General features: G+C 40.5%; 1 protein-coding gene across 5 annotated transcripts in view; it reads left to right on the top strand.

Moving 5' to 3' along the window:
* Positions 1-24,384, top strand: part of kalrna (kalirin RhoGEF kinase a) — a 139,935-nt gene that overhangs the window by 16,439 nt on the left and 99,112 nt on the right. For all 5 annotated transcript variants that reach the window (XM_007569329.2, XM_016680287.1, XM_016680288.1 and 2 more), the window contains exons 2-6: positions 16,745-16,819; positions 19,375-19,489; positions 22,418-22,610; positions 22,907-23,080; positions 23,164-23,247. In XM_007569329.2, the coding sequence (XP_007569391.1) occupies positions 16,745-16,819; positions 19,375-19,489; positions 22,418-22,610; positions 22,907-23,080; positions 23,164-23,247 (641 nt within the window). The remainder of the gene's footprint in view (positions 1-16,744; positions 16,820-19,374; positions 19,490-22,417; positions 22,611-22,906; positions 23,081-23,163; positions 23,248-24,384) is intronic.

The raw sequence follows: 24,384 nt of genomic DNA, 5'->3' as shown, positions 1-24,384 counted from the left end.
CACACACACACACACACACACACACACACACACACACACACACACACACACACACACACACACACAGGAGGAACATTTGTGTCAGACTGTAATAGAGAGAACAGAACCTGGCTTACTGTGGAGTATTTATAGAACAGAGGGAATGAAGAGGAACCATTAATCTCTAATATTCCTCCCCTCAGGATACGAGTATCATCTGATCTTCTGGGCTTTACATCTGCTACCAGAGAGGAAAGCCTCACTGTTCTGTGGCTTTTGATGCTCTTCCCGAAAGCATTAGGGAGTAAAAGACATTAGTTTGTCACCAGAAAGGCCTGTGTATAGCACTCTGCTTGTTGGCTATACCTGATGCTGCACTCAATGTTGCTAAAATGTATTTTATTTTGCCCTTAAATGATCACAAAGGCAATCTAACTTTTTTTTTTTTTTTTACTATTATTGGTTTGGCAAATACAGTATACTTTGGTTTTGTAATGTTGCTCCTGTGACATATCACTTGTAGGTAAAGATTGCAGAAAGAGGAGAGGAGACGCAGCAACAGCAGCGTCCCCTAGGGACGAAGATGCTGAACTAAAGTCGATACGGACTGAGCTGCGGTAGATGGCACCGACGGTATTCTGAAAAGGTCGAGCATGAAAGGAGGAAAACTTCAAAGACAACATTTTTTTGAATATTCAGTTAAATTTCATCTATCTACCTATTGTGTATATATATATATATATATATATATATATATATATATATATATATATATATATATATATATATATATATATATATATATATATATATATATATATATATATATTTATGTATGTATTTGAATAATCATTTGGTAATTGCTTAAAGGGACGCCAGATTAGTTGAACACTTTGGCCTAAATATGTTGTCATTTTTCTGTTAACTAATAAAAATTGCTGTTTGTGATACGCCAAAACTCATAATTACTTAAAAATATGTATGTCTCTTGTTAAACTTTTCACAAATGGAGGTTGCCATTTTTTTCACCTGGTACGTTGATGATGCCTGGTTTCAGTTCTGTCTATTGAAACCAGGTATATAGCAAACTGGCAAGCTGCTAATGATGGTAAAATGACAGCGAAGCTTATTTCAGACATGAGTTTTGTGTGTTGATAATGAGGTCCTGGCCTTTGGGCTTCATAGTAGCATTGAGCCTTCTGCTCCTGTTTGCAGTTTTAATTTTATTACAGCCAAGTTTAGATAATGAGACAGTGTGGCAACATCTACAATTACACCAGTCAGACGTAATATGATAAACTCAAGTCAAGTTAGCTTTCATGTGTTTACTCTGTGGATTCCAGCACACAATGGACCATTTCATTATTAGGGGAGACAATAAACAGGGACGTTTCTTAAGAACGATTTTTTGGGGGGATTGGAAAAGTTACAGTGACATGTAATGTTCATTCATCATAAATATTGATTTATTGTAGTGGCTCTAAATACAAGTTATGTGTTACTTCAATTGTAACTTAAGTTGCTGTATTTTAAGACTTTTTTTTTGTGGGGTTTTTTTTTTCATGTCCTGGATGGCTGAGAACCAACAAGAAGGTAGAAATAATGAATATCTGGGAAGCATCATGACTTAATCTTAACGCTCAAAGCACCAGAGTTTTCCTAGAAACATATTCAGATTTCAATGCATTTTGTGTGAGGGGGTCGGGGGGTAGATTCACCAAACTGATTAGCCGGAAACCATGACCTTGTTTAGCAGTTCCACAGACAAAATAGACAGGAAAATGTAATGGGAAATAAACAAAAATGAACAGACTGAAACATGACTGAGATATCCATGCAGCACTGTGAGGAAATAAATAAAAATTTTGTGCGCACATGGACACTCAAAGTACACAAAAATGTATTTAAGGGGTAAAAAAAAAAGTGGACTTTGCATGACATGACCCCTGTAAAAGAAAGCCTTTCTTTCTATCATGCTTGTTGTTTCAGATGATTTTCTCAATCAAACTCCAGAGCCGGGACTCTGCTGACCCTGAAATGTAAACTAAATGTGTGACTATCAACTTTGGAAAATTGTTTTCTTCATTTTTTCTTTTTTTTTTTTAGAATTTGTCCAACTTACTTTCTGTCTTTCTCTTTTTAAAACCTGTCCGTCTGAGGTCGCTGTGTTCAGAGACGAGGCTGTCTAAGCCCGTCTGCCGTCGCAGGCCGTCCCACTCTGCTCTGTCTGTCCGCTTCATGTCATGAAACAAGCAGAAATCAATCCCATAACACATGAAACCTTACTGTGTTGAGAATTGTGTGAGGTTGCAGAAGAGTCAGCGAGTTGAATTCATGAATTCCATTTATTAATACCAACGTACAGCTGGTCTTTCTTCTTTCAATTAAAGATAATAACCTGCTGGACTCTTGGAGTTGTTGGCAATTTCAGAAAACCACCCACTGATCCTGGAATATTAATCTCTTTCGGCACGCAGTCTCACAGGAACCTGATTAAGAAGAGGTCAGAAGGAAGCGAGAGGAACCTTCCTTAAAGGAGAACAGAAGCTCGGGATGCAAATGTCCAAACATGGAACACGTGTTTCAGCGATCAGATGAAACCGTCAGTCTCTCTGGATCAGCTTTCAGCCTCCAGACACCAGCTGTCTGTGGAAAGGAAAAACTCAGACGGAGTGGCCAGACCTGGAATGTGTGTATGTCTGTGTGTGAAGAGCATGGTGACAGCTGAATACTCTGAGGCGCCGCGTTCACCAGAAAGAAAGAAAAAAAAAAAGACGAACGTTTTCCAATCAGTAAGGTCATTACAGACTGATTCTCTAAAATAATTTTTTATCTTATCCATAAGTCTGTGGGACATTGATTTCTAACTTTCATCTGAAACAAGAACTGTGGACCACTGAGCTCCATCGTTGTGAATCTCCCTCAAAACCCCTGAGAGGCTTTTCCTTCACTATCCCTCTTAAGGCTGCAGTTTTCTCGTTACTAAAACATTTTTCCTATCACGCTTTCTCCTTCCTCTCGGCTTTTAGTCGATATGCTAGAATAAAGCACTCTGTGAACAGCAGTGATCTTTTATGGATCAGTCTCCTTGTGCATGATTTATGCTGGAAAAAAATATAATATAAATGACATTTTTCTAAAGAAATCCCTTTTTACTGGTCTCATGTAATATTACAATTATTACAATTCTTGCGGTTTAAATGTACATAAAATCACAGGAACTACTGTGATGTTTTTGAGTGCCGTGTTGTTTCAGCAGGACAGAAATCTCCTCCTGTCCTGGCTTCTTTTGGACAAGAAATCCTCCTGTGTTTTGTTAATATGAAGATAATAAGATGCTTATTGCCATCCCAAACAGTGTTTGCTATAGCCTCTCAAAGGAACCATATTTAAAACAATGAACCTGTCTTTTCCAACTATTGGCATAAATGATAACTGCACCATGGATTTTAATCAGCACCTGAACTAACCTCCAGTCCTTTATAAACCATGGTCAAGTAGTATGCTTTAGCTTCATGGAGCCACTTGTGTGTTAAAAGTGTAAAAAAGAAACCTTCGGTGTCAAAATAAATCCTGTTGGAGACATGCCTTCCTGTTAGCTTGGATGAAAAAGACGCTGTTGTTTTTGTGCGACTGCTCTGTCTTGAAGCCACATTTTGTCGTGACAGATGGCCGCTCACACTGAGCCGGGTTTGGAGGCTGCCGCAAAGTCAGTCGGTGGAGCCTTGTTACCTGTTGGCGTTAGAGGCTGAATTTGCCTACGTTGTATTATGGCTAAGAATGTGACTGAATATAAATCTCTCTATGAAGTGGATCTAGTTATAAATACAAACGAATAGGTCCTGGACTTGCGTTACTGTGGCTGGCGCACAAAACTCGTTTTACATTCCTGTGATAGCTCTAGAGTTACAAAGGTAATTAAATAAAAGTTTGGCATTTCAGTTGAAATTTTTTTTTTTTTTTTAGATGTTTCCATTTCCATAAGATCTCTGAAAACTAAACCCTAAAACAAAGACCTAACATGCAAGCAGAGATCCACTTTGGCTTCATCTTTGTCTTCATAAAGTCTTGGGTTTAGACTGAACTAATTTTGCACCACATACATTATTTTCATTATGTTCTGATGAGCCTAGAACTCAAAGGAAAGTGTCACTTTTTCTTTCAGCGTAACTTTCTAAATACTAAAGTCTCCATCGTCCACCCAGCTGGAATGAACAGATTGTTTTGTGTTTCCAGAAATAGAGAATTGGAAATGACCTTTTTATGATTTAAAATCCTACAGCTGTGCAGCAGGGCTTCGGTAACTGCTCCCAGTGAATGCTGTGGGTCTTTCAGAGTGGATGCTTCTGAGAGATGTCTGTGCATATAGATAACTGCAGAATTGAAGATGGGCTCATCTAAAGCCTCCTGCAACTGGTTAAAGAAATCAGTTATTCCATGAAGTAGATGTAATGACCCTTTAAACCTGCCGGCTGTTTCTTCAAAATTGCTTTTACTCACACTGGTTACTGCTGTCTATGTGTGTGTGCGTGCGTGTGTGTGTGTGTGTGTGTGTGTGTGTGTGTGTGTGTGTGTAAGTGAGATGTGCTGAGTCAGCTCTCTCCAGATGGGATCTCTTCATGTATCTGGAACACAGCACGGATGATGTCATTGCCTCCAAACACAGCCTTTAATTTGATTGGTTCTCCCTGAATGAGTCAGATGGTGACAATCCATTAGACATCCATGTAGCAGTCAGCTGAAGAGATTTGCTAAAAGTTAAGCGTTTCTGTTTTCTTCCGGGTTTCATAGTGTTTTATTCTTCAAGGGGGGAAAACGTGCTTTGAAAAATTATTACCGTAGTCTAGTTGTGGAGCAAGATAAAGTAACAATTTCCTTTGATAACTTATCATTGATCACATTTTAACTCCCAAATAATATTGTCAAATATTCTGTTTATGTCATTTCCAGTAAACAGAATGTGTATGAAGAACAGCATTTTCTACCTTGACTTAGTGGGATCTTTGCTTCCAGTGGTTCAACCACACAGATCCAAATGCAACTACATTCAAATTCCCTCTAGTAAAAGTCTAGTAAAAGAACACTTTCATACTTTCATAAATCCTACTTTTAATAAAAACAAAAACAACCAAAAACTGTGTTTTTCTGAATTACATGGTTTCTGTAAACCTTCAGTGTTCTCTCTCCATCACTCCCCACAGTCACTGAATTTTACTGCTTTTAAATCCCGTATGTGAGAAGTGTTTATCAACACTCAGTCTGAATGCTGCATAATTAAACAAAGGAAAGGCTGCCATGTTGCTCCATCAGCTGTTCTGACCACCACCAGCAGACAATGCTGGAGAAGTCTCTAAAGACACAACAATAGAGACGGACATAGCTGGGATTGAACTGGCAAACGCCGTCGCCACCATAGCTCAGATAGATGTAAAAGGCTTTCTGAGTCGCTGGTTCTGCAGCATCTGGACGGGGAGCACAGCAGTGTGACTGGACAGGAAGTTATGATGCCAGATAAGCACAACGCACTGAAGGGACGATGACTTCCTGGACAGAGTGGAGGGAGCTCTGCTGATCCGGGTGGGCTGGGAAGTTGATATTGAGAGGATTGGGTTCCAGAGGTGGCTTGTAGGAGGTGCCAACCAGATCAATCAGCAGACAAACTGTAGAAATCCCCAGCAATCTGATGAGGGACTTCCAGACAGGTGTGCAGTCTGCAGCAGGCCAGCAGGGGTCCGCTGCGGAGGGAAGACTCACATGGAACATCATCACAAACCCGCCACCATCATTTCAATGAGTCGACATAAGAGATGAAGTATTTAGGCTTCGTGAAAATTTATACTTTCATAAAGGAGTTTTATATTGTACACAAAAGTAGTTTGTCATTGTGAAGTGCTGTTTATGTTAAAAGATTTATGGCATACCTCAGCTTACTGTGTGAACTGCTAGCAGAGTGTCCAAAGTCCTCCTTAGTTCCTCTGTGTCAGAAAGTGTTGGTGCTGTGACCTTTGTCAAGTGTTGTGTGAGTGTGTGAGAGTGTGTGTGAGTGTGTGCTACATTCCTAATTGTTTAATAGAAGGAAAAGATTATTGTTCTTGGCATGGAAGCACCAGTGGAAGACAGTGAGCTCTACAGACTCCAGCTTTGGGAAGTGAGCTGAGTTCAGGGTCACTCACACACACACACACACTCACACACACACACTGCTGTCTCGCTCCTCTTTTGCACTGTGTTGTATTTGCATTGTTTTGTTGCAGTGACTGTCCCTTAATGAGAAGGAGCCTCCCTGCAGAGTATACATCATCATTTGCTGTATGCGTGTGCATGTGTGTGTGTGTGTGTGTGTGTGTCTTTGCCTGTACAATGCCTGGAAAGCACTGCATATGTGTGTGTGGTTTGTGTTAGAGGAGTGATGGATGTGGTTTTCCTCTGCAGGGGAAACTGGAGCCGAGGCCATTAGCATGCCTCTGTGTGTGTGTGTGTGTGTGTGTGTGTGTGCGTGCATGCACACACACATGTGTGACAGATAAACAGAGACAGAGAGAGAAGATATAATCATTCTGCTGCTTTTGAACCATATATGCAAGTTGTATGTTCACATGAACATACATATTTTTAATGTTCATTCAGATGTGCTTCTGAGGTGCAGTGGCAGTGATGACATTGGTGTCTTTTGACCTTTAATAATAAAACTATTAATAATATTTATGCATTTTATTTGCCAGTGCCTTTCAAAACACCCTAGGACACATCACATCATAAAAACACAAACTAAACAAGACACAAAAACCACAAAATGACTACACAGTTAAAGTGAGAAAACTAAGTTGAACAGATGAGTTTTGAGTTGTGCTCTGAAGGTCAGAAGAGTCGCTCCAGAGTTGGGGAGTTTATTCTAAAACACAGTTGGACTGGTGACTTGTCCAGAGTGGACCCCACCTCTCACCCAGCTGGAGATACTCTGCTATTCTATTGTTCACTTTTATTTTCTATATAATTCTACATATTTTTATTTGCATAGTATGTTTTGGTGTCAAAATGGAGACTGATTTCTAACCTCCTGACTAGGAGTGGACATTTATTCTATCGTCTGTCATTTATCATGATAATTTCTTCATGATAAGCATTTTGATTTATTGTTATCACAATAAATTCCACTTAATAATGTTTAAAATCCCCCAAAACTGTCTGTGTTGTAATTATTACTATTTTCTGCACAGTTTGTTCAATGAGACTATCAATGAATATCAATACATTTGAAAATGTGATTAAATGCAGCTACTGTATGCATTATAATCGTACAAATCAAACTTTTTAGCCCATATTGTCCACGCCTGGGCCTGTCACAATAACAAATTTTGCTGAGCGATTGTCTCAAAAATTATTGTGATAAACGATAATATTGTTTGAAGACCGTTTCAAACTGATGTAATGGTAATGACAACAATGAATGCACATCCTGCCAACTTTATTTTCAAAAGAAGACTTAACAGTGAAACAAAATAAACAAAACAACCAAAAACAAAAGTAAAATGGACTCTCAGACTCTGTTAATAAAAAAAATGCACTTGAATGAAAACCAAACACAACATATAGCCAAAGTGGAAATACAAACTACGTTCAACCAAAAGAGTGCAGATTATTAAGTCCGTATGCTGTATTGCCCTTCAGTAATCATTACATTTACATGGAGAAGATGGGCACATCCGACTACCTGATTCAATAGTTCACTCCTCCGTCGGTGGAGAGCACTGAGTTGAGCTTTTATTCATCAGAAAAAAGCAGGAAGAAACGATAAAGCTGATGAATTAAAATGAGGTCGATCATTTTCATTTGTCATGCGATTAATTGATTTATTGTTTACCTACTCCTGACCTGATAATGCAACCAAAATGTGATTTTATCTGTTAATTTACATTAAAAAAGCACCAAACGCTGACGAAGACAATCACTGTTATGTACCAGAACGTACTTAATTTGTGTTAATATAATGTACTGTACATGTGTAAGACCGGTGTTGATATCAGAATAAGAACATCTGACCTTTTCTGGACTATCTTTTGCTGTTGCAGTGGTGGAAAGTACAATTTGTACTTAAGTACAATTTTCGTGTATCTGTACTTTACTTAAGTAGATTTAATAATGGGTACTTTCTACTTTTACTCCACTACATTTTACAGTAAGTATCTGTACTTTCTACTTCATTTGTACTTTCTACTTCATTTGTACTTTCTACTTACTATGGAGTAGCGTTACACAACGATACTAAACTGTCGCATTACTATGGAGTTATATTTGTTTCACAATTATTCAATCATGTACGTTACTCGTTACATCCAAGTCGCGTTGCTCTTTTTTCCGTTAAAATGTGAAGTTCAGGGTTTTAAGGTGGCGCCGTAAAATCCAAGCAATAACTGACTTAGAGTCTGTCACCCATCGCCTCCCCCTTTACTCGCACGCGGAGCTCCAGACATGCGCAGTGGTTTCCTCTGAGCGGGAGAAGATGTCTGTCTAATCGTCAGTAATATAATAAATAGCGCTGCATAAATCATGCATATGGCTAGATGTAAAATCAGCAGCGCTTCGCTTTCACAGACGGTGGGGACTTCGTCCAAGTTTTAGCGTCACTTGGAAGGAAAGGTTAAAGAAAGGTAAGATCTGTGGATGTGATGCTAGCAAAGCTAGCTGTACTGACTGAGACACATGTTGCATCTGCGATGAAAAAAAAGTTGTCATTCATGCGCTGAATTATTGTGTGGAGGTGTTGAATGAGGTGTCGCATATATGGGACAACGCTGTGACCAAAGTGCAATATAGTGATATTCAGGATATTCAGGAACAATCCGATTCTTCTGGACGGATCTTTACTAAGGTTGATAGGGCTGAAGCCTCGTTCTTTGTTCTTGTAATGCTCTGCGTACACTACAGTAGCTGTAATTTTATGTCACTAATATATATATATATAATTCCCTTCTCACCCTCTGCGGGTGGTCTCTTTCATCCTCTGTGCTCGGGTCCTCTACCAGAGGCCTGGGAGCTTGAGGGTTCTGCTAAAGTTAACAGGCCTGGATGTGAGGATATGCATTGATCATCATCAGCCTAAACCTTAAATCACTTTGAATGCATTTCACATCTATACAGCAACATTGAGTGTGGTAACTTGTTGTCGTGGCAACATGTGAGGCTTGGCAGCCTTTTGAGGAAGCAGCTGTTACTAGAATGTAGACAGCCTCACCTGTTACCTTCTAGTGACACATGATATGAGTGTGGGTATGTGGAAGGATGGTAACACATGCTGCAATCTTTCTCACACACACGCACGCTGCACTTCTAATTTCCATCAGACAGAATTGGATCTGGTCCCGAAACAGGCCTCTGTGAACATTTTGAAATTTTGGCTGCTGCCACTCTCATCTGAGAAATGAAGCACTAATAAACTCAGCAGAGGACTTATCACATTTGTGCTAATTTATTTGTGCTGGAAGAGATTCCTGCAGACGGTCTGAACATCCTCAGTCACCTTCCCTGCTGAGTGACGTCTCACTGCGGGAGCAGAACTTTAGGATCTCTCCTTTCCTATGCAGTTCAATCCTTTCTGTGCTGCTGTGTCGTCATCAGATGTGTGTGTGTGTGTGTATGTGTGTGTGTGTGTGTGTATGAGTGCATGTGTTTTAGGATGTGTGTGTGTGAGAGAGAGACAGAGCAGCTTCTATCTATGTACATAACGGGGAAAGTAGAGCTAATAGCTCCAACAGGGCTGCATGCTGACCTGTAACATCTACATGTCTGGAAATGTTGAACATGAGCTCCCATGCACACTGCGACCTTGCTGTTGTAGTTAGCCACGAGAACAGATGAAGAAAAAATATCTCATTCATACACTGCTGTCAGTGATGTCACTTCCTATTTGTAGGACCAAGCACACTGTAGTTTCTGGAGCACATCCATTTTGAAGCATCCATGATGTCTTTGGGAACTTGTTCAGCAGATTTGCTCACTGTTTAATGCACAAAGTCTGGCGCAGTTACACTTGCCTCTTGGCTGGAACATTATTTAGTAGCTGAACATGCTGAGTCACTGTGAAAAAGATGATGACATAAGCTGGAAAACTCCAGTGTACACACACATCTGTACTAGCTTTTAGCTTCCATCCATCCATCCATCCATCCATCCATCCATCCATCCATCCATCCATCCATCCATCAATCCATCAATCCATCCATCATGTCCTGCATTGTTAACACTACCTTAAGTGGAGAGTTAGTTTTTACCCCAACAGACCCGATGAGCAACTCCATGACTGCAGTTGAAACCCAACATTTTCCATTCCATCCTACCATGAATGGCCAACAACACACCAGGATACTTAAACTAGACAAAGCGGTCAATATTTATTTATTTATTTTGTTCAACAAAATCCAAATACTAGAATGCAAGGAGAAAAGGAGCCAATTGGGAAGTAAGAACAGAAACCAACAAGGAGAGACTGAAAGAGAGGAGCTTTATGTCAGAATACCAGGTTCTGACATAAAGCATATTTAAAAACTGCATAGAGGAGCACAATGCTAACATGAAACATAGGATCATGTTTGTTGTTGGTGGTGATTTTAATATCGACTGAATAAATACAAACTAGCATAAATGTACAGAGGATAATATTAACATTATGTCCAGTCCACTGTGACACGTTGCTTCACAATATTGTTTTCAAATAAATTGTGAAGCAGATCAGTACATGGATTATTAGTGAGTGACACCAGCAGCCACTTCCCAGTATTCACATTGTATAACTGTTACAGCAGAAAAAACACACAGTAAAGGACTTTATCTTTGAATCAGAGCTGATGTAAATACTACCACATGTTTTTAAGGAACACAAGGATTTTACTTGGTTGTGGGTCCACAGTGGGTTGTGACCCTTTGTCCTCTGCTCAGGCCGTGGTGTCAACCTGCTCTGTGTGCGTTTTCACTTTAGAAACTTTACTGTTTTGGCCATGTGCTGCTTTAATCTCTGTTTTGCTGCCATGCAAACAGCTGTGTGTGCATGTGCACGCGTGTATCCGTGTGTGTGTGTGTGGGTTGAGCATCTGCGATGAGGAAAACAGAAGCCTCGATCAAAGGTGGTTGTGAGTGAGAGGCAACAGGAGGACCGACTGGCCAATGAAGCAACAAATCATGTTGCTGAGTTGTTCTCTGGTGGTCTGCTCCTTACTCCTCAGACTGCTTGGTGCTCCTTTCATGAGTACATCACAGATTTCAGTGACAGTGTCCTCTCTGCAATGCTTCCACATGTATCAACATGAAATCCAGTAAAGCCCTCTCTGTGAGGATGGAGTCATGCATTCTGTTTTGTGACTACTCCGTGTTTTGCAGGAGGTCTGAGTTCCTTCATCTTTGCATGTTAGATAAGATTCAGCACCTGGAAGGGTTGGAACATGAAACGTTAGATTTAAATTAACCAAATAACGCTAATTTTCTCTAGCATCCTTGGACAGACCTCGCGCTGCGTTGTGACTGATGTGTACTTCAGTGCTTAACAGAATTTTTGCGTGCTTGAAGACTTTTTTTCAGCTGCAGAGTGACAAGTCAGAATCAGTCAACGATTCTCTCTAAATGGATGGATGTCGTAGAACATTTGGAACCTGTTAGAACCACTAACACTTAGTGTTAGCATGCAAAGACTAAAAGAAATATGTTATTTTCTAAGTGTGCCATTACTTTTCCAGATAAGCTGTTGATGCAGTAACCTGTTGCTGAGCAGGGGAAGTTTTCAGTTTTTATGGCTGAGTGGATCTGTTGTTATAGAACTTAACTGAAATGTTTAATATCCAGATTTCTTTCTCTTTTTTTTCAAATATTGATTATGGTAGCATACAGTGGGTAAGCTGCACAAATTAGAGGTTTTTCTCTCTATAAGTGTCGCTCATATAGACGTGAAGCTAATGCGTCGTTTTCTCTGAAAGAAGTTCATACATTGTGAGGATAATGTATGAAACCAACATGAAACCATAAAGTTTTGATGATTCTGGTTTGTACATGTTTTTATTTTATTATTTTTTTTTTTTTGAAGTGAGATAAAAAGCATTGGCATTCTCTGAACACTTCATTCAGTGGCCTGTTCATCCATCATCCACATACAGTACATGACAACAAGACTTGTTCTGGTTTACACACAGTCCAGCCCACATTATACTTATTTGCATTCCCACATTAGGTTCCTGTAAATATTATCTGTGTTTATGTGTGTGTGTGTGCAATCCTTTCTGCAGGTGCCTGCACTGTCAGTTGGAAGCATTTACATATTTGCTCCTATCTCAATTAGACAGAACAGCCAGCAGAAAAACTGTACCTACACTGGAGTAGAAGCTGAAGGGCCCAGAACTTCAGAATTTCATGTTATGTTAGTTAACTTATGTTCTTCTCAATTCACTTGAACAATATTCACAACAGCTAAAACCAGATATTCACATACATTCAATAAAAAACAACAAAAAACAGACTTTTTTTATTGTCTAACTTTAAATGAGACTAAAGTTTTTCTTTTTTAGGTCAGTCAAGTTTTAATAAATTTGACTGGTCAAAACTTCAGTGTCAAAAGTTTACAGGAGGAAAAAATTCATAGTATTTGGTAGAATTACCTTTTTAACAACATAAATTTGGTCAAATGTTTAAAGTTACCCTCCACAAGCTTTTCACAACTGTTCTTGAATTTTGGCCCATTCCTCCTGACAGAACTAATGTGGTTAACTGGTCAGTTTGTAGCCCAACTTGCTCACACACACCGTTGTAGCTCTGCGCACTATTTCTCTACCAGACTCCAATCGGGGCTTTTCTATGGCTGCTCAGAAACATTGACTTTGTTGTCCTTAAGCCACCTGGTGACCTTTGGCTTATCGGGTCATTGTCTACCTGCAGGGTCCATTTAACGTCATGGCTGATGACTTCAAATGAGGAGTTTCCACGTAATGTTCTTTCTTCATGAGACCATCTTCATGAGACGACTTCTTTTCTGCGAAGTGAACCAGTCCCCACATGTATCAAACTTACAGCATGATGCAGCCACCCCCGTACCTAACAGCAGGGAAGGTGTTCTCAGGCTCAGCCCATGTTTGTACAGGACTATCTTTATATGCTAACCAGTAACAGACATACATGAGTGTTCTGATCAGCGCAAAACATCCAGATAAAACTGATCTTCCTTAGTATTAGCAGCTAAGGAGCGACAGCTGGCTGAAGGAAACAGCTGTTTGTTTTGTCTCCTTCATCGTGCTGTGAGGCCTCTGTTGCTTCAAGTCCAACATACATCTTCGTTTAACCGTTGGTTGAAACATCGACTCCTTACTTTCACTGCCTTCTGCTTGTATCCATGGCAATGCACCTGGATGCACAAACTACTGGAGTTTTTATTGCAGGGTCACCTAATGCGGTTTTAACGGTGATTTAATTTTAAAACTGGAAGGCGAATCACAAAAATACTACGCTACGCAGCCAACCAGTGAAGCCAGTAACAATTCCATCTTTATTATTACTAAAGATGGCTTACAAAGCTGTAGGAAAAGGAGGAAAAGTAAACTAATCCGTCTCAGCCAGCGCCTAGAACTGCTGTAGAATCCGTCCTTGGAATCCCTCCATTTGCTTTGACAGATCGTAAACATGTTCTGGTTCCTCCTGACCTTTTGTTATTAAATGGCTGACTCTTAACTCAGTGCATAAGTATGATTAAGTGTATTATTAAAGCAGAGATGCTTTTTTTTCAGTCTATTAACAGATATGGAAGCCTTTTTCCATTTCACTGGGTCAAAGTGATCCCAGTCCACGGAGGTGCTATATGGATGACATGATGAAGTAAGACTGAGACGATATATCAGCTTTACTGGCTGGAGCTTAAATCTACAAGCAGCTCTTGGCATGTTTTTGTCTTTGATTTAATGTGTCTTTCCTCTGCCTCTGACATCTGTTTCACTAGCAGAACAATAGGAAAGCAATTTTTTTTTAATTTTTTAAACTTATTTGGTCACATGGTGACTGGATTCCACATGAATCATATTTTTAATATCACGGTGGGGAATTCATGTCATCCTGCTCTGCTGGCTCTCAGCTTTGAATGGCAGCTGGGGGGTTACTCCTGAAATAACCAGGTGAAATGAGAAGTCTCTTTTCTTATCTCATGATCAGATGTATTTCATATCTACACTCTAGGTTTCAGAGATCTGTGTGTTTGTGAAGCTCGTCAAGCCAACCTTTCAACGCCGAGTCGTTATCACAGTTCAAAAGAAACCTGAAATGTGAGTGTTAGCCCAGAAAAGTGACTAACAGCTTCCTGTATGCTTCTCTGTTTGTAAGAATGCATGCATCTGTGTGTGTGTGTGTGTGTGTGTGTGTGTGCAAATGACAGAAGCTGTTTACACATGCCCAGACACACATGCATGGACACACACAGTGGACCCTTTTTGCTTTACTTTGCTCCTTTAGTTTAAGGGCCCGACGTGTTTTGCAGTGATACTTATCCTGCTTTGATTGTGACAGAGCGTATGTCGTTCAGCTGTCAGCCCAGTCTGCACCCTGGAGGTCTGGTATGTGGGTCCATACTGGTCATATTCTTCTGTATAACAGCTAATTATGTGTTCAGCTGGAATGATAATTTAGCATGGAGCTACTAAGATTCTTGAGAACAAAAATTTGGTGCACAAGTTTATATTGATTGAAATGATCCCTTTTAACTACAGGGTCAAAACAACACATACAGTTCCAGTTATTCAAATTCATTCACCCAGATGGTTTGGCTTATAATGCTGTATGTTCTAAAAAAAAAGTTTTATGCAAACTGAGGCCTATGAACCCATGTTGACCAGAGCTGGGGGAATTCTCTTAATATACAGAACATTTGGTGAACGGTCTGTACTTGCATCAAGTCCAGAGAACCCCAAATGCTTCACACTACATTCAGCCATTCATCCATTCACATTCACACAACTATGGTGGCAAACTACTGGATAGTAGTAGCCACAGCTGCTCTGGGGCAGACTGACAGAGGAGAGGCTGCCATGCACCAGCACCGCCTGTCGGGCCCTGCTGACCACCACCATCAGGTGGGTGAAGTGTTTTAGCCTGGACAAGAATGAGCAGGGATGGAACTGGCAACCTACCACTGTGGCCACCATCGTCCCTATTTGTTTGACAGAATATGGATACAAATATAGATTCACACAAATTGGAAAAAAAAAAAAGAAAAAGTCTTTCTGATCCATTTCTATAGTAATGTCACAGTGTTCGGCATAACTTACTTGGCTATTTCTCTACTTTGGGCTGGAAAACCATCCCAAACGGTCACTCTCAGTTGAAGTAAATCTGTTAGGAACAGACCGCAGCGTGCCGGCTGCAGGCTCACATGAACCGGAAACTTCTGGAGCGCCAGTGTCCTGTGTCGACAGTTTTAAATCATCACGGACTGAGATGATTTTGATCAAGAATGGAGGCCCCGCTCCAAAACGGTCGCATTTAAACTCAACTGAAATTTGCAGCTTTCAATTAAAAAAAAGAGCAAAAAAGAGCAAAGTGAGAATACTATACTAGCATTCAAACTGGTTAGCGGTAGCATCAGGATGGGGTCTGCTTTTAGTGCCAAGTGCTTTTAGCAGTGATGGGAGGAAGGATCTGTGATAAAGCAAAGGAGTTATATCATACAAATAGCTTAAGCACATCTGTGCAAACCTCGGTCTGTCTGTCTCTATACTGAAGCCTCCAAGTGTAATTTTATGAATGAATTTAAACTTAAAAGACCCAATTCTAGTTTCTAAAGCTTTTGAAATCGTATGGAGGCTCATTAGTCCATCCTGGAAAAATGGTTCAACCTATTATAATGACAGTAGCAAGTATAACTTCTGTAGATGGAAGAAGTTCTGCACAAAATAAATAAATAAATAAATAAAAACAAGATTATTAGTGTTTTGTATGTGTTAATATGAAGGAACACTTTTCACAATCTGAATCATAAATGAAATGGACCCTGCTCACCAGAAACCATATCACTAGTCAAATTCATGCATCCTAATATATTTTGAACTCAGTGATTTATAAAACTCAGCCTTACTTTTGATCCCTGCCGGTTATAAACGCTAATATAATGTATACCAGATATAAAAATATGGTCCTGAAACATGAAGACAGCCACTGTCTCTCTCCTTCTCTCTGTTTCTGTGTCCTGAGACACATTCTGCTGACTTTGGTGTTCTCCGTTTGGAATGTGTGTTTGACTTGCATCACACATGCACCACCATGCACTCGCACTCGACGACACCCTCTCACACACATGTACGCGTGCACGCACACACGTACACACACACACACACGCACATGTACATACACACGCAGAAGGTTGTGGACATTTGGGCTTGTTTTCATCTGAGAGGAGGAGGAGGAGGCAGGTTGAGAGAGCATGGACACAAAGAAAAGAACAAGAGAGAGAGAAATTTCATAACATGACAGACGGGCGACCAGATGAACTGAGCAAAAAAAAAAAAAATCAAAGGAGAACAAAGGAATAAGAATGGAAACAAATTGTTCTGTCCTGATTTTGTAGGAAGGCTGGATACAGCATTTATACTCAAATTATGATATTTATTCACGTCAAAAACAATATTCTATTGAGAAAGTAGTTGTCAGTGTGTGACAGTTACAAGAGTTGAATCCAAGTGTGTCTGCTCTCTCACAGGAATGTTGATCTGATAATGGGATTAATGCTGAGAGTTTCTCTCTCTCGTCTCTCCAGGCTCCCTCAGGACTGAAGGCATAAAGGCGTCTGATGTTTTGCCTGTGCTGAAGGAGAAAGTCGCCTTCGTGTCGGGTGAGTGTCTGTCAGTGCTGAAAGTCGACCAACAAGGGCCGCGAGGAACATTCGACATTACACTTATCCACATGTGAGATATGATCTGAATTATGAGGATAAGCCAGCATGGACGTCCACATAATGATGTTACTCTACAAAGAGTAATCAGAGGTAGACTTCCACTTAGATATAGAGTATCTGCGAAAACATTTCTCAGCGTCGGAGTTAGATTCACGCTTCCTAAGTGAGGAAACATCATCCCGGGCTCCCCACAACATCACCTTTATTTATGGGTTCCTCTCCCTCCTGTCTGTCTGCTGCTCCCACTGAATGCCAATACAAGCAGACCCGCGACACTCCCGGTCCACAGGCCGTCTCAGTCCCTATAAAACATTTCCACATAGCAAATAAGATGTCATGACAAAATAAGCCCCCGGATGTCCCAAAGATGTTCACGTTCTTGTCTTGGGAGGAAACAGATGGAGAGTTTCATTTAGACAAAGGACAATGGGAGTCTCTGCGGCAATCATGAAAGCCTGATGTTGAAAGAGCTGAATGTGTGATTATTGCTGGTCAGAGTGATTAACAAAAATGTTTGGGGGGGGGATGGAAAATCCCTCCATCCTTGAAAGAATGGATATGTGACTGTTAATGGAAATATAGAAGAAAAGAAAACATAACAAGCCACATCAATAGACAACATAGGCACGTGTAATGATAACTACAACATCGCTGAAAGCACACAGTACAAGTTTAACGCAAGATGTATTTAGTGCCCAAATACATACAAATACAGTGTATCTGAAAATACCTGAATCTAAACATAAAGCCTTTATAAGGATTGCATTAGCTGTCGTACTTTGAGTCCTGATCATTTTTGTTGTAGTAACGCACAGAACAAAAGTCTGAATCAAAAAGAGAAAGTGGTGGAGAGCCTGCAGGACAGAGAGGGAAACGGAGAGAGAGAGAGAGAGAGAGAGAGAGAGAGCATGTCAGAGGCTGCATGCCAACAAGTACTCGTCATCAAGATTCTTTCAAGGATCACTACAACATTTTCTCCTCCAACTTCCGGGCATTCTCTCCCCCTCTCTCTCTCTCTCTCACTCACTCTCTCTCTTTCACGATTGAGTAGCACTTAGACAAACACTGTGGTTTGTGTTTCTTACGTTAATCTGAGCAAGCCATCTCAGCACACATCGTTTGTCACAAAGATTCAGAGAGTTTACGTTTTGGATGGTTTTGGAGAAAACATGCTGAGTTTCTGACCCAACTGTGAGGAGAATCCAGTGGACACTGTAAAGCTGTCAGTGGGGTACCATGCCCTGGTTACTGTAACGTCAGGATGAACCAGGGAGTAGTCCTGACCTCTGAAATGATACTTTTTTTTGTTGTTTTTTTTAAAGTCTAATGGCACTGATTTTGTCACTGGTAGGTCGCTGTAAATTTCAAGGGACTCATCTTGAAATCACACCTACTACCTGAACCGGACTGGAATATAGAGTTTTAGCTTCTTTTATTAGATTTCAATACTGTTTTATGTCAGTGTTGTCCTCTCAGCCCTGACATGTAGTGAAACTGAAAGAAAAAAAATGGATTAAGTCAGATGAAGAAGAAACAAATTACGAAAACACGTGCAAGTACTATTGATAAACCTCATGATTTATTTAGGAGGTAAAGCAAACAACATCTGTAGCTGTCTGAAAGCAACACGAGGAAGTAGTAGTGCACAACCTCAGGAATCTAACTTTTTGTGCACATGTATACATTTCACTCTGACCAAGACTTAATCATGAAATCGTGTTTACAACCCTGAAGCTGTTGTGATCATAAAACTGTGTACTTGGGTACACGCTGAAGTGTTTCTTAAACTGGATGATCTTTGCTAGCTAGTTTAGAGCTCAGTAAACTTGATATAAATACATTCTTGGATTTGTCTCCCTAGAATCTTCCATTGCTCATCTCAGGCCTTGAAGATCAAAGTACTCAGTGATTGGTACACCACCTAGTGTTTGGGACTGTCACTCATTTGAAATCCAAACCACTGGGTTTTAATCATAGAACATGCATGGACTGTAGTGATGTAGTCAGAGGTGACTGGACTTATTCTCGTGTTTCCTCTCATTCAGGCCGCTTCTTCAGTTCAGAGCAAGAACAGGCATAAACATGGCTGCACCTGATCCAGGATCCTTATTATTTCCCATTAGGGGAGCCCTGATAAATCAGCCAACAGATAAAATGGTCAGTCGATTTATCGCCACCAGATTCCTTTGTTTTGGGAGAACGGCTGATTCTTACATGTGAAGCCGATCTTACTCACTGATCTAAAAGGTCTAAAAATCAACCACTGTCCTCTTCTGCTGTGCAGTGAGAGGGTTGCCTGACCGACCCCCCACCAGGTCAGGTCTGGCAACTTTCTTGCTATATTTAGCAACATTTCAGACAAAAAAAAAAAAAGAAAAGAGTATTGGAGATTGGTGCACTAATTCAAATGCAAGCTTACTTGGTAAATATAAAAAAAAAATGATTGAAATACTTTCTAAATGCTAAACATCGCTGGTTGCTGAATTTTCCAGGTGGGCGAGATAAAAGAGGAGGACCAATTCTGACATTTCCAGCCAGGAGCAACCATGACCGAATAAAGCAGGAGGACCTGAGGCGGCTGGTCACCTACCTGTCTACTGTCCCCAGGTACCCACAGTCCTGCTGGAAACACATACACACACACACACACCGTGTTTTTGTATTCTGCTCTTGGACATTTCGTAAACCTGGCAGGCAGATCATAGAAAGAAGAAGTTTGGGTGAGGAGTGTGTTAAAGGCTGTCCAGGCCGTAGAATCAAGTGCTCCTTCCTTGGCCAGCTCTGCAGCAGATGGGGAGCAGCGCTTGATTTGCATCTTTGTGAAAGCAGCGCTGTTTGAGTCTGTGGCTCCAGCCCGGTCCGGGGGCACTTGGGAGAAATGGAAGGTGCAAAAAAAAAAAAAAAAAAAAAACTGATCAGAAACAGGTCAAAGAGAGTCTGGAGCCGAGCCCTGTGGGACCTGAACTGGGTCACTTTTTCACTTGTGAGAGCAGGATGACAGCAGATTGTTGATCATGGTGAAAGGTGATCTCTGTCATCTATGGCACTGGTGTGCCTGCATACCTCTGCAGAAAATCTTTAAAAAGAAAAAAAATGAGAAAAGATGTAGCATTCTGTATGTTATATTCAGAATATTTAAACTTACAAAATAACGAGTACAGTCCCTCTTTGCCTGCTCACCTCATCGGCTGTTTCCGTGGTGAAGGGAAGAGTTTGTGCCTTCCTGAGAAAAGTGGTAAAAATATTTGCTGCTGTTAGATTAATATTAATACTGCCTGGGATTTAAAGTCGGCGCATGTTTCCATTCAGTTAGCAGCCGGATATTTTTTTAAAGAAGCTGATATGAAATAAACCTGCCAATCAATTGCAAAGTGGATCAAAACATGAAAAAGTCGATTGTTTGGAGTGGCCATTTGAAAGTTTAAAAGATATTCCTACCAAATATTAAGAAAAAGTGTGTGAACATTTGAACTGGAGTTATTTTAAGAATTTTTATTTGATTGGATTTACCAAGTAGATATGAACTGGTGACGTTACTTTCTGTGCAATGTATGCAAACATCTGGGTTAACAAGTCATTTTCATTGTGAAATTTGTGTTTCACCAAAATGTTAGGTGGTGCTCAGGGAACCATCTTTAAAGCGGACATGGAGCATAGTAGAGAACTCTGTTTCGCTTTTAGCAAGGCTGTGCAACACACACCGCTCTCCCTTCTGGTCCAGTTATATCGTTTTTGTGTGGAAAAAAAAAAAAGTCATTGTTTTATTTTGAACAATCGTTTTATCGGTGAGACTGTTACATTTTGATCTCTGCAAAACCGCAGAAAAGTATTTTTCTTTGGTAAACTGAATCATTTAAGCAAATGAGAGCTTCTCAAAGCTCTACAGGTGATATAATCTCATCGTTGCACATAAACATGTTACTGCGATGCTATTTGTTTTCGTTACTTCAGCTGAAATTAAAACTGGAGCAAAGGCAGGAAAACAGTACTTTGATGATTTACAGTGAGAAGTTGAACGAAGAAGTGACTTGTAGTATGAAGATGAACATCTACAGGGTGAACGGGCAGAAAAGGGTTTTTACAGAAACCCAAGTGTGACCTTTAAATGTTGGAAATGTTTTTATTCTTCCGTCCTCCACTACGTCACCAAGCCTCTGCTTAAGTGCTCCTAAAACTGGAAAAAGCATTTCATTCATCTTGGCGTGAATCATCAGTCGGACCTGCCGTTTTGTGCTTTCAGATGGTTTGTCTGTCAATGCAGGCTTTTGTTTTGCTGATTTGAATTTTCTTTGGCATGATGTGCTTTTGTCTGTTCCCTTTAATCACAGACAGGCGCATTATGGAAGCATTTTTTTGGTTAAATGCCATTTGTGAAACTAAAACCAAAGATAGACATTTTACTGAAATGTGACTTTGATAGACCAGACTTGAAATCTTCTGAAACTTTAAGTGCATTTTAGTCGGACCAAAAGTGAGATATTTTGTCAACAAACCCTTTGGATAAGTTTAGTGTAAAACAAAGAATGTGGAAGAGCGCCTGATGCTCTCTGGACAGAATGCCAGAGGATCTGTGATGCTGCGGGCCTCTTGCTCTTCTAAATGCTGAGGCAGGCTTGTTGGAGTGCAGTGTGGATCTCTTGGAGATCTCAAGAGATTTTTATTTATTTATTTTTTTTAGGATCTGCTGACTTCTGTCAGTATCTTATCTTATCACTGGACCTTTCGATTACATGATGACCCGTCAGTAGTCAGACCGAGACGGAAATCAACCTTTCTTCAGCAGTGTCTCAGTCCTAGTGACCTTTAAACACTCATGGAGTGAGCTGAAGAGAGGAGAGCAGGGAGGATGCAGGATCAGGAGGGATCAACTGGTCAAACTTTCCTCCAGGTGTTGTCCTACTGGTTTAACAAGACGGCTGCAATTGTTTACAGTGGGGAGGAAAATAATTGGGCCTCAAGTGATTTTATTACAACCAATTCCCTCCTCGCATTTTATTTAATCCTACTAAATAAATTTAATCAGAATAAATGTTGCATTTTTCAAACCGTCCCATCGTGTGTTTATGCTGCTGCAATAAAAGGTTTATATGTTTCTGGACTTGCTGCACGTTTTTATCAGGCAGAAATGTGTTCATGTGTGTTTGTCACAATGAGCCCAAACGTAACAGGTTTGCCAGTGGCTCATCTGTGCTGAGTGCTCCTATTACGATTGTCCCATTAATGGTTTCGAAGCCTGGAGTTCTCACTGGAATTTCCAGCCCGTGATCAGAATTAAAGAAACATCCTGGGTGAAACGTAAAGCATCTTCAAAAAGCTAGAAAAGGAGGTCCTGCTCTGGTCGAGCCCTTTGAGATGGCATCTCTCAGGAGCAGCGCAGTGCTTAAACTTCCCAGGAAGTCTGATGTAATGGCAGGAAAGGGAGAAGCAGCGGGGCTTTTGGACGTGTAGCTGTTGCAGCGTATCCTCTCCTGCTCTCTGATGTCCAGCTCTGTGGTCTCCTCTCCACCTGCATGCTGACTCTGTTTCTCCCATCAGTGAGGATGTCTGCAAACGGGGATTCACTGTCATCATCGACATGCGAGGATCAAAGTGGGAGCTAATCAAGCCTCTGCTGAAGACGCTGCAGGAGTATTTCCCAGCCGAGATCTGCGTGGCTCTCATCATCAAACCAGACAACTTCTGGCAGAAACAGAAGACCAACTTTGGGAGTGCAAAGTTCTCCTTTGAGGTTGGATAAATGAGCTGCTGTGCATATCCACACAACTTTTTACATCCTTAAACTTTATATATATATATATATATATATATATATATATATATATATATTTTTTTTTTATATATGCATGTTTACAGTAGTTGCCCCACTGTGAACTGGGACATCTTACCCAGTTTTTACATGTTTTTACTGAAATCATTTGTAAAGTGATTAGTCCCAGTGCAGTATCAATATTTTTCTGGAAGGAAACTTTGCTGTTTCATTGACCAATTTTTTATTTTTTTTGGTCTTCTGGTCTGTATAAGCAGACCAGTATGGTTTCAGTAGAGGGCCTGGCCAAACTGGTGGATCCCTCACAGCTAACCGAAGACTTCGAAGGCTCTCTGGACTACAACCACGAGGAATGGATCGAGCTGAGGGTGTCTCTGGAGGAGTTCATGTCCAATGCTGTTCACCTGCTGTCTAGACTGGAGGATCTTCAGGTACATAGCTGAGAGATCCAGGTGTGAAGTGATCAAAAGCCTTTTTTTTTAACTAAATGACAAAGATATGTTCTTTCGTACAGGAACTTCTGTCCATAAAAGACTTTCCTGCAGATGTAGAAGGATCCCGGCGGTTAATAGAGGAGCACACACAGCTGAAGAAAAAGGTACAAAAGTTAATCTGCCTTCAAGTGGAAATACTAGTACATTAATTTTTAATTCAACACACCAAGTAAGTTCCTCCCCCTGATACCTCCACAGTTTAAAGAAAGTTCTGCCTGTCGTTGCTACTGATCTGATCCAAATAGTAAACTCATCGCTCTCTCCAGGTGTTTTCCCCCAGGCTTTAAAATCAGCAGTTATCAAACGACTGATAAAAAGCAACAATCTGAACAAATCACTGCTGCAGAATTACAGGCTGATCTCCAACCTCCCATTCATCAGCAAAATCACTGAGAAAGCTGTTTCAGCAGTTACATAGCTTCATAATGATAACCAACCGCTTTGATGTCTTTCAGTCGGGTTTCCGTGGTTACCGCAGTACCGAGGCTGCCCTCGTCAAAGTGTTCAGTGTCATCCATGTAAACACAGACTGTGAAAGAACCACAGTGCTGGTTCTACTAGAGCTCAGTGTTGACCATGACATATTACTGGAGCCACTGGAGAGCTGGGTCACACTCTCTGGTCCAGTAACTGACTGGTTCTAGTCTGACCTAAAGAACTAAAGTTTTTTTTTTTTTTTATGTCAATAGAAAAGTTTTCAGTGGATCTGAGAAATGTGGAGCACCACAATGGTCAATCTTGGGGCCCCATTTTATTTATTATCTCAATGCTCCTGCTAGCCCAGATTACAAGTTATATGATTAGTTACCATAACTACGCAGATGATACACAGCTGTACATTACAATGATGTCATCATTGTAGACGCGTAGACCAAATCAGTGAGGGACCTGCTTCTCCAGCTGAACAGAAAGAAAACTGAAGTTATGTTTGGACCTAAAGAGGATCGATCGAGTGTCAGCACACAGCTTTAATTATTACAGCTGGACTCTATAGGTCAGCCTGAAATCTGTAGTGATGAACTCTGACCTGAACCTACAGACAGTTCAAAGACAGTTCAATCACCTGAAGAACGTTTCCAGGATCAAAGGTCTAATGTCTCAGCAAGATCTAGACAAACTCACCCAGTCGTGTAGAGCACATCACTCCAGTTCAGGTGTCCTCACACAGGCTCCTTGTAAGTAAGAGAACAGATTTAAAAATCACTGAATGCCTTAGTAACAAACAACATAAATTAAAGACC

Source organism: Poecilia formosa, unplaced genomic scaffold (genome assembly GCF_000485575.1).
Source record: "Poecilia formosa unplaced genomic scaffold, Poecilia_formosa-5.1.2 Scaffold239, whole genome shotgun sequence".
Lineage (NCBI taxonomy): Eukaryota > Metazoa > Chordata > Actinopteri > Cyprinodontiformes > Poeciliidae > Poecilia > Poecilia formosa.
The sequence above is the reverse complement of the archived record's forward strand: the minus strand, read 5'-3'. Positions and strand labels throughout refer to the sequence as shown.